Raw genomic sequence first — 11,022 nt, forward strand, 5'->3', positions numbered from 1 at the left:
TTAACAGCGCATCTTAGACAGCGCTTTTAAAAGAAAGCGCTGTCTAAGGTTAAAATTAAAATAAAACACGGAAAATGTTCCAAAAAAATAATGAAAGCGCTGTCTAAGGGGGGGTCTTAGACAGCGCTTTCTAAAAGCGCTGTCTAAGACCCCCCCTTAGACAGCGCTTTTAGAAAGCGCTTTTAAATATAGACCTTAGTCAGCGCTTTTGATAAAGCGCTGTCTAAAGTCTTTAAATTAAAAAAAAAATTAAAACCAAAAGCGCTGTCTAAGGGGGGGTTTATAAAGAATAATAATAATAGAGGTAAGAAATAAAAAAAAGGCAAACAAAAAATAAAGCACTTGTGATGTTTCTTTTTCTTTACTTAAGAGAAAGATGGGCACGAGCGTTTTGCTACTGTACCCCCACGATCCACCATACACCCTCATCTTCTTCTTTTTCGCCCTTTTCAGGTTCTCTCTACCATTTTCCTTCTTCTTTGATTTATTCTTTTATATTCTCTGTACTTTTCAATTATCTTTACTTTTCAATTCTCTTTCTTTAAGACTTCAATTTTATCTTTTTCTTCTTTTTGACTTTGATTGCTACGGCGCTACCCCTTCAAACCCTTGTTCTTCCAGATCGGTTTAAGGTTCATTTCTTTGGTAGAATTTCATCTCAAAAATGCTTTGATTTGATCGTGCGTTTCTTCCTCTTTAGTTGTTAAATTGGTGAATTGTGTTATAGGGTTTATAAGATTAATGTGTGTTTGAATTTTTTTTCTTATGAATTGTGCTTTCATTTTTGTTTTGTTCAATATTCTTGCTTGATTTTTGTGGAACTTTAACTTGGATTTCTAGGGTTTTTGCCTTTTGAAATATTGATGCATAGGTTTTAGGATGTAGTTGAATTTAATATTATCTTATGCTGCATTTGACAGGAAATGGCAGAGGGTGAAGATGTTGCAATGTCGGGTTTGAAGTCTCCGTTGAGTCAATCACATGAAACGTGGAAGGAAGGGATGGAAAGAAACCAATCTCAAGTCGATGTATTGCAAGAAAAGCTTAAGGAAATAAAGGCTTGTATACATGGATCAGAGGAAGACTCGAAAAAGGAATTAGAGGTTTTGTGGCAAAGAGTAAGGACTACTAATACGTTGCTTACGTACTTGAAATCAAAAGCTAGAATCATGGCTATTCCTCATCTAGCACATACGTCTTGCGGCATCAAGAAATTAGATGGAGTAGGGCTTGTTGATAAAGACGGGATTCCGTTATCGGGTTGGTCTAGGAATGTTGATCTTTCTTTGTTTGATGGGAAAGACGAAGAAGAATCTTGGATAGGAATTAGCCGTCATCAAGGTTCGTTAGATGAACAAGATGCAGTTTATATAGGTGAGATGCTGAACTCTGTTCAGATGGTCACTGATGTGATGGAAGCCCTTGTCAAAAGGGTTTTGTTGGCAGAATCGGAAACAACAATTGAGAAGGAAAAAGTAAGTTTAGGTCAGGAAGAAATTATGCGAAAGTCTGCTCAGTTAGAGAATTTGTCTATGAAATTGGAAGAAATGGAGAGTTTTGCTTTGGGAACAAATAGTATTTTGAATGACATGAGGCAAAGAGTTGCGGATTTGGTGGAAGAAACAACTAGACAGAGAGAGCGAGCTGCTGAAAATGAAGAAGAGCTTTGTAGAGTGAAACAGGAATTTGTTTCTCTCAAATCATATGTTAGTAGTCTAATCACAGTGAGAGAAACTTTACTATCTTCAGAGAAGCAATTCCAAACTATTAAGAAGCTGTTTGAACGGTAAATATTTATTTCATTAAACATTTAATTGTCGCATGCAAGTGCCTTGATAATTATCTGGTAGCTGCATCTGATTGTTTGGACCTAGTTGTGTTTGTATAATTCCTGCTTCATTTTAATACTAAATTTAAATTTCTCTAGTATAAGTTCTCTTGATGGAATATGACAGGGAATTGATTGCAACACTTGAAAGATGCAGAAATTGGGAGAGTTCAAACTACCTAATTTCTTCAATTACCCACCTTACTTCACGTAAATTCCTCTTTTTCTTCTCTTTCGTTGATTATTTTCATCAAATTCATTTTTTTTCTTTCAAATTTGGCAAATTGTGCATATTCAAATGAGTCAAGTAACTTTATTGGTACTTAATACAAAGAGTTCAATTTTTTACTCATTTGTGAATTTCAATGTATAATGCTTATTGTGTGATTGTTAATAGTGAAAAAAGTGATTGACTTGGTTGATTAGGTCTTTGTTTTTGGATTCTGCTTTTCAGTTTGCAGCCAGTAAGGGACACTAGAGAGAAGCAAATACAGTTATGGAAAGAGCTTATTATAGATTACTGTAAAACACAGAAGATTTTTGTGATTGGAATTGAAGATGAATTTCCACTTTTTACAAATACTGTAATTGAAAGTAAGCTTGAATTTCCTGCTTTTGTTGCCAATTTCCATGGAGGTTGTCGAAATCGACGAGTCCTATTTATAAATACTTGCTTAGTTTTGTGTTTTGTTTATTTCTACTTTTTTGTTGAATAATTGTTTTCAGATTTCGATAGTGCAAGATCTCTTACTCATGAAGCTAGAGAAGCGTTGCTTTCAGCCTTAGTTTCTGAGGGTATGCTTTGTGTTTTTGGATTTGTAATGCTGGTAATTGGGTCGAGGGGAAAATGTCTCAGGTTTGTTATTCTGTTTGACAGGACGAGCTGAATGGATGGATAAAGGACGTAGAAAATGTCTTATTTTATGGCATCGGATTCAAGATTGGGCTGACATTTTACTACAGTTTGTAAGTTTGAATTCTAGTTTAATAATCACTTCATGCAAATAGGTATTTATTTCCTTTGAATTCTAGTTTGAATGCTGGTGTCCGTGATTCATATTTGGAAACATACCAGGCTTTTTGTGGCTCATAAGAATTGCATTCAGCATGATTTGAAGTTACAATTAATCGAGAAAATATGGTAGTCGTGTTCACTTTGTTAAGGAATTGGTTCATGAGTTTAGAATGACAGCAAACTACCCTGATCTTTTGATGCTATTGACACAAGTTTGACTATGTGCTTTGAATTCAACCGAATAACATATGAGCTGGTTTGAACGTGCAGCTGTTGAAAAAGAATAATAGCAGACATGGTGCAGTGTTACACTGTGGCTGTGCTACATCTAATCATGGTCTCAATTGTTGCATCTATGTAAATTTTTGTTGCAAATTGTTTAACTCTTAGATTTAGGACTTTAGTTAATAAGCCTGTGATGTACCTAGGAATATGAAGCCAATAACTTTTAAATGCCCGCTATCTATTCGAAACAGGTATGCTTTTACATTGTGGCAGATGAAATATAAATTCGTTGTTTTAAAATTGTTCATTGTTTCTTTCCCATATAAATTCCCGTTGTTGCTACTATCGCACATTGATTCAAAACTTTGGCAAAAAGAACATGTCTCAAAAGAAACCGAAGCTGGTTTGAGATGACTGCATTTTGCGTATTAGAACTTGTAACACATGAATTCAACAAAAAATAGGGAACACACTACAATTGGTTGATTGTTGTCATTATTAGTCGATAGTATCACTAGACCTGAATATTCATACTCTCTATAGCATGCTTATGTTTTGAATCTGTGAATCAGCGTGAACACGACAACTGGAGCACCGGAAGAAAGGATGATGCTTTCAGGATTGCATACTGTGGCAGATATCTTTTGCTGTTGCTGTGGTCAAATACTTGGCTGGAAATATGTAATAATCCTCTTTACTTCATCTAGATTTCATGGAGTAGATGAAATCTATTACTACCTCCGTTTCTAGATATAAGATCCTTAGCTCACAACTTTTGATCCTTTTTTTTTTAATTTACTATTTCTTTTTAGGAATCTGCACACGAGAAGAGTCAGAAGTATAAGGAAGGGAAGTTTGTTCTTGAAAGGTACTGTATTTACGTTTCATATTACGCACATTATGTGCACGGTGCATTGAAATTAATAGCTTATACTTATTGTGCATATCCTGCATATGTTAATCCAACAGAGGAAGCATTGTTGATGATATTGATTTCTCAACGGAGTTTTATATTGATAGCCGTGCTAGCATGAGTGACAGTGAAGATGCTTAGCGTCTTGAAACCTTATGAAGGACGCACTTCTGTATATGCACAGCAATAATAATGGTGCCCCGAGAAAATGTTTAGAATCAAATAAGCTTTCATTTAGTTTTACTTTTTTTGTTTATGTAGCAAAAGAGGAATCTCAGTGGTGTGTAATCTATGTAGAAGAAAAAAGATGCATCATGAAAGAGTTGTTTTAGATTTTCTGCAAAATCTTTAGAAGAGTTTCCTTATTGCATCTTGCTTAATCACAAAGTACAGATTTTTTTGGCATTTGCTTAATCTGAGAAATTTCTGCTTGAAGTTCTGCCTAAGAATTTTCTTAGTATGGAAAACATCTTTCTTATGAAGAATCTATGGTCTCGTATATAGAGACACATTTTTTAGTTCATATCATTAGCTTTCTCTCATACTTATCTATTTTTTAATTACAAGTTAATTAATGAACGATTCTGTTTAACATCGAAGAAGAAAGAAGAGGTTTTTGTATGAAATTGGCCGGAAAGTATGGTAATTTTGTGGATGCGGAGCTTCCTAAAAAATATGAAAGTTTGATATCGGCTGAAGAATGGGAAGCTTTCAAATCCAAAAGACAAGACCCGGTTTTTCAAAGAATAAGTGCTACAAATCGGGAATAAGTGCTACAAAGAATAAGTTTGCTATAAATTTGTGTAATTAATGTGTACATTTGTAGTATATGTAATGACTTGTAAATGTGTACATAAATTTGTATATATTTTGATACATTTAAGGCAAAATTGGTTTGAATTGGTATATATATATATTTGTTAGCCAAAAATTGGTAGAAAAAAGGCCAAAATGGCATATATAAAATGTGATAATTGTCTGTCAAAATCTGGTTGAAAACAGGTAGAAATTCTGGTTTATAAACCTGGAAAAAATGTGGTTTAAAACAAAAGCTTCAAAAATTTTCGTATACCTTAGACAGCGCTTTTGTAAAAAGCGCTGTCTAAGGGGGGATTAGGCAAAAGCGATGTCTAAGGGGGGGGCTTAGACAGCGCTTTTTGAAAAGCGTTGTCTAAGGTATACCTAAAAAAATTAAAATAGGAGGGTCTTAGAAAGCGCTTTTGGCCAAAGCGCTGTCTAAGGGGGTGGGGCTTAGACAGCGCTTTTCAAAAGCGCTGTCTAAGGTATACCTAAAAAATTTAAAATAAGAGGGTCTTATAAAGCGCTTTTGGCCAAAGCGCTGTCTAAGGGGGGGGGGGGGCTTAGACAGCGCTTTTAAGATTTAAAAAAGCGCTGTCTAAACCTTTAGCAGCGGAGGTTTAGACAGCGCTTTAAAGCGCTGTCTAAGGCTAAAAAAAGCGCTGTCTAAGGTCTTGTTTGTTGTAGTGTCTTCTCAAAGTCTTTCTATCATTGTTGGATGCCCCTGCAGGGTACTCTTGATTCTTCAGAAAGCACTTGATGTCGTGATACCAGGGCTTGTCATCAACTACCAGTTCAGCAGCAAACACATACGCGGCCCTGTTAAGGCGCATCACGTTGATCTTGGGAGCATGGTTCCAACGGATCACCGTGATCATGGAGGATAGAGTAGCAAGAGCATCTGCCATCTGGTTCTCATCACGAGGTATATGGTACAACTTTACTGTTGTGAAGAAAGTCAATAGTCTTCTCGTGTAATCTCTGTAGGGGACCAGAGTAGGCTGGAGAGTGTTCCAATCACCATTCACTTGATTGATTACCAGAGCTGAATCTCCGAAGATGTCCAAAGTCTTGATTCTCAAATCAATGGCTTGCTCAATACCCAAGATACATGCTTCATACTCAGCTTCATTATTGGTGCGCTCGAAAGTCAGACGAGCGGTGAAAGGAATGTGGGCACCTTTCGGAGTTGTAATGACAGCACCAATTCCACTTCCTCTGGCGTTGACGGCCCCATCAAACATTAAAGTCCACTTTTCATCTGGATCAGGTCCCTCTTCAACAACTGGCTCTTCACAGTCTTTCATCTTGAGGTACATGATGTCTTCATCTGGAAAATCAAACTTCATCGGCTCATAATCTTCAACCGGCTGTTGAGCAAGATAGTCTGACAGAATACTCCCCTTGATGGCTTTCTGGGAAGTATACTGGATGTCATACTCTGTCAGTACCATTTGCCAATGAGCAACTCTTCCGGTGAGAGCTGGCTTCTCAAATATATACTTGACTGGATCCATTTTGGAGATCAGTAAGGTTGTGTGAGACAGCATGTATTGTCTCAATCGCTTCGCAGCCCATGCCAGTGCACAACATGTTTTTTCAAGCATTGAGTACCTCAACTCGTAATCTGTGAATTTCTTACTCAGGTAGTAGATGGCATGCTCTTTCCTATCTGTCTCGTCGTGTTGACCAAGAACACAACCCATGGAATTGTCCAGTACTGTCAAATACATAATCAGCGGTCTCCCTGGGACCGGAGGCACAAGGATAGGAGGATTCTACAAATACTCTTTTATCTTCTCGAACGCCCTTTGACAATCATCATTCCACCTGATAGTCTGATCTTTTCTCAACAATTTGAATATTGGCTCACACGTGGCTGTTAGGTGAGAGATGAACCTTGCAATGTAGTTCAACCTCCCTAAGAAACCACGGACTTGTTTCTCTATTCTTGGCTCAGGCATTTCTTGTATCGCTTTCACTTTGGCCGGATCCACCTCAATCCCTTTTCCGCTAACAACAAAACCCAGTAGTTTTCCAGATCTCACCCCAAAAGTACACTTGTTCGGATTAAGCCTCAGCTTGAATTTCCTCAAACGCTCAAACAGTTTCTGCAAATTCACCAAATGTTCTTCTTCTGTATGAGATTTGGCAATCATATCATCAACATAAACCTCAATTTCATGATGAATCATATCATGGAACAGAGTCACCATCGCTCGCTGATATTTTGCTCCGGCATTTTTCAGACCAAACGGCATCACCTTGTAGCAGAAGGTGCCCCATGGGGTTATGAATGTTGTCTTCTCCATGTCTTCTGGTACCATCTTAATTTGATTATAGCCAGAAAAGCCATCCATGAAGGAGAATACCGAGAACTGCGCCGTGTTATCCACCAAAACGTCAATGTGAGGCAATGGGAAATCATCTTTAGGACTAGCCCTGTTCAGATCCCGGTAGTCAACACACATTCGTACCTTTCCATCCTTCTTAGGTACCAGAACGATATTTGCAACCCATGGCGGATAATTTGTGACTGCTAGAAACCCTGCATCCAACTGTTTTTGCATTTCTTCCCTTATCTTGACAGCCATCTCTGGTCTTGTTCTTCTGAGCTTCTGCTTGACCGGAGGACAACCTTCTTTGAGCGGCAAGCGATGTACCACGATGTCTGTGTCAAGCCCTGGCATGTCCTGATAAGACCAAGTGAAGATGTCAACATACTCTTGCAGCAATTCAATCAACCCCTTCTTCACATTGTCTTCCAAAGCATCCCCTATCTTGATTTCTCTCTTGGCGTCCTTGGTGCCGAGATTAATCACTTCAACAGACTCTTGATGCGATTGAATGACCCTTTCCTCTTGTTTTAATAACCTAGTAAGTTCTTCAGGGAGTTCACAGTCTTCATCACCCTCTTCTTCAGCTTGAAAGATTGGATTTTCAAAGTCGAAGCGAGCCATAGCAGAACCGTTATCAATAGGATCCGGTGATGTGCATCTGCATGAGTGATGGTATGTGTTTATGAGTGTGAAAAAAAAAGTGGAAACTAAACAAAACATTTCCATTTTGTTTTTGAAAAACTACAAAAATAGAAAGACAGGGAACGAAATATTTGAATGCAAAAAGACGTCCTTTATTTATGATAAAAAAATGCAAGTGTCACATAGATGAGCCCTACAATGAGTCATTACGCCCTGGAGGAACGTAGGACTTGGATATGCATGAATAAACAAAGAAAATTACTCCTCCAGACAAGTGGCTTAGACTATCTCCTAAGAAGACCAATTGTTGAGAACTTCACCCGGGATCCTCGGACGCACCCAGTTATCGATGTCGCAATCACTATCCCCATCTTCATTGTTGACCGCAGAGACTAATTTGACTTCTCCTTCAACCATGTTAACGTTGGCTCCACCATGCTAGGGCATGGGATTGTTGAAGACATTAGGAGCTGGTGCAAAGTTTACAGCCTTTGAATCAATGAGGTCCTGAACTACGTGCTTAAAAACTTTTCAGTTCTCAATATTATGGCCAGGTGCCCCAGAGTGGAAGCTACACCTAGCGTTGGCGTCATAACCCACCGGAAGCCTACCAACGGGAGGAGCCAGAGTGCGCAACTGCACAAGTTGTAGTTGTTGAAGACTAGAAAGCAATTGAGCGTACGACATTGGAAGAGTGTCGAAACGCCGGTCCATCGTCCTTGGCCTCGGTTGATAGGCGGGTCTGTTACCCGGTTGTTGTGGTTGGTACTGAGCTAGTTGACGTTGTGGTTGTTGTTGTTGTAGTGGTGTTGCAGTTGGAATGGTCACTACCGCAACATACGGTTGTTGATGATAGTTCTGAAATTTATTCCTCTGGTTATCCCTGTTCTGATAAGAAGATATGGCACTTGCATCCCCTTCTCTCCTCTTCTATCCCTGAATGAACGGCTTCTTCACCCCTGATGAGGATCCACCTTCACTCTGGGTCTTGTATGTCCTCAGGTAATTCTCCACCCTCTCTCCGGTAGAGACTACATCAGCAAAATTGGAGGAATTGCAACCCACCAGGCGCTCCAAATAAGGTCCTGGCAGAGTGTTCATGAACATGTTAGCCATTTCCTTCTCCAACATAGGAGGTTGAACAGGGGAAGCTGTTTCTCTCCAGCGTTGAGCGTATTCTCTAAAGCACTCATTGCTTTTAAGAGACAGATTTTGAAGTTGAGTTCTGTCCGGAGCCATGTCTACATTATACTGATACTGCTTCACGAAAGCCTCAGCCAAATCCCTCCAGCAACGGATGTGGGCTCTGTCCAGCCTCATATACCATTCCAGGGATGCCCCAGTTAGGCTGTCCTGGAAAAAGTACATAAGCAACTTTTCGTCATCGGAGTATGCAACCATTTTACGGAAATAGGCTTGCACATGGGTCTTCGGGCAAGAGTTGCCATTGTATTTGTCAAATATCGGGACCTTGAATTTCGGTGGCACTCTCACACCTGGGACCAGCCCTAAGTCAGCAACATCTACTCCCAGAGGATTCTGTCCTTCCATTGCCTTCAACCTCTCTTCCAATCTTCTAAACATGGGGTCCACACCATGACCCATACCAAAGTCTTCCTGCAGCAGGGGGAACTGATCGTCCTGATCATCATGAACGGGCTGTTGACCGGAGGTGACAGGTAGGATTGGGATAGGCCCCGGTCCATTGGGTCCATTAGCCTCTCCAATTGGAGGATCAGTCACCGTCTCTGGTTGAGCAGGGGGATTCCTCTGTATCATCTGCCTGAGCTCTTGCTGTCCCTGAGCCACCCCTTGAACCACATCCATGAATTGATTCATGCGGATTTTCATCTCGGCGAACTCTGCCTGTAGGCTTTCCATTACTCTCTGTTGGTTTCTGCGGGTAGCGTACCAATGAATGCCTGGGTCAGCTATCCTGCTGATGGAACACCAAACAAACTGAGAACATTATGGCGGTACCTGTTATGCAAGACATGCTAATGAATATGTAAATGCAATGACATGTTTATCAATTCCAAAGGTATTCTACCCCCTTGATTCCAGTCTCTCAATAGATAAACAATGTAAAAAAAAAAGACTAAGCCGTTGATGAGAACCAAGAAAATTCCGACTAGAATCAAGTAGAAGATATAAACCCCACAGAAATGGATAAACATGTGTGAATGATTATGAATGCAAAATGATGTGATGCAAAATGATGTGAATGCAGTGCAGTGGCATGGGAATCAGGATCGCTGTATCTGCTTGAACATCTGTCAGGTTGCACTGTCTGGAGAGAAATTAAGAGCACACCAAACAAAGGTCATGGGATGGATCATTTTATCCTTAATATCAACTACCCATTTTGGTGGATTATGGTTTACACCTTATCAACACCCAAGTTTCATTGATATTAAGGATACCTGATCGGATCAACCATGAATCAAGGGTTTGTTGCAAGTCACGAGCATGGAGTTTAGGTTAAGAACCACCCAAAAGGAGTGTACTAAGGTTTAAACCTTCCAAACATGTTCTACAAAAGGTTCCCATAGTCATAATCCCATCTTTCGGATATTATCGGAGGAACGACTACTCGTATTCCAAAAATATTCTCAAGAGAGACTCTTATGAGTGTAGTATCGCATAACAATCGTATCAAATCTTACACTTGAACGACTTTCGCACTACGTCCTACGGATAGGCCAAGATGGGTTTGGTAAACTAAGGTCCTCGGCTTCTAAGGTCTATATTGGAAAAAGTAATGTCTAACCACAACTTACTTGTGTGACATTATTGATCTCAACATGACCTCCACCAAGTGAATGGGCTTGTAAGTCAACTTGCTAAGGAATAACACCACACAAGTCGACAAGACTATGCCATTCTCCTATCCTAAGTGCACTCGAGTTCGGGAATAGAACTCATCTCACAAAGATCACTAAGCAGCCATAGCCAGCCAACAGATACATCAATGATATGTACACAATGCAATAAGGTAAAGCAGGTAAATAAATAACTGTACAAAAGCATGAACACCCAATAAACAAACAAACTACAAAAGCTAGGAGGGACTCGCTTAGGGAAACCGGGTCCCCAGCAGAGTCGCCAGCTGTCGCAACCTGAAAAATACAGTGTGCGAAAAAACAACCGGCGAAAGAAAATGGCAAAAGAGTCGCCACCATGCGTTATTTATCCCAAAGGAAGGAAACGAAACGCTCGAAGTAAACCTGAAAAGAGGAAAGGAAAAGACAAGGTCTCGCAA

General features: G+C 39.6%; 1 protein-coding gene across 5 annotated transcripts; it reads left to right on the forward strand.

Moving 5' to 3' along the window:
* Positions 1 to 321: 321 nt before the first annotated feature.
* Positions 322 to 3,936, forward strand: LOC127119282 (uncharacterized). 5 transcript variants are annotated; one of them, XM_051049489.1, is made up of 8 exons: positions 322 to 453; positions 921 to 1,786; positions 1,956 to 2,038; positions 2,255 to 2,422; positions 2,555 to 2,623; positions 2,706 to 2,794; positions 3,641 to 3,749; positions 3,881 to 3,936. In XM_051049489.1, coding segments are annotated over exons 2-8 (1,383 nt in total). In that variant the 5' UTR covers positions 322 to 453; positions 921 to 923; the 3' UTR covers positions 3,883 to 3,936. The 5 variants fall into 5 exon arrangements, with proteins under 5 accessions (XP_050905446.1, XP_050905447.1, XP_050905448.1 ...); XM_051049490.1 differs by lacking the exon at positions 322 to 453 and adding an exon at positions 466 to 632; XM_051049491.1 differs by lacking the exon at positions 322 to 453 and adding an exon at positions 467 to 680 and having other exon boundaries at positions 2,255 to 2,420; positions 2,568 to 2,623.
* The last annotated feature ends 7,086 nt before the right edge of the window (positions 3,937 to 11,022 follow it).

This window comes from Lathyrus oleraceus, chromosome 2 (assembly GCF_024323335.1).
Source record: "Lathyrus oleraceus cultivar Zhongwan6 chromosome 2, CAAS_Psat_ZW6_1.0, whole genome shotgun sequence".
Lineage (NCBI taxonomy): Eukaryota > Viridiplantae > Streptophyta > Magnoliopsida > Fabales > Fabaceae > Lathyrus > Lathyrus oleraceus.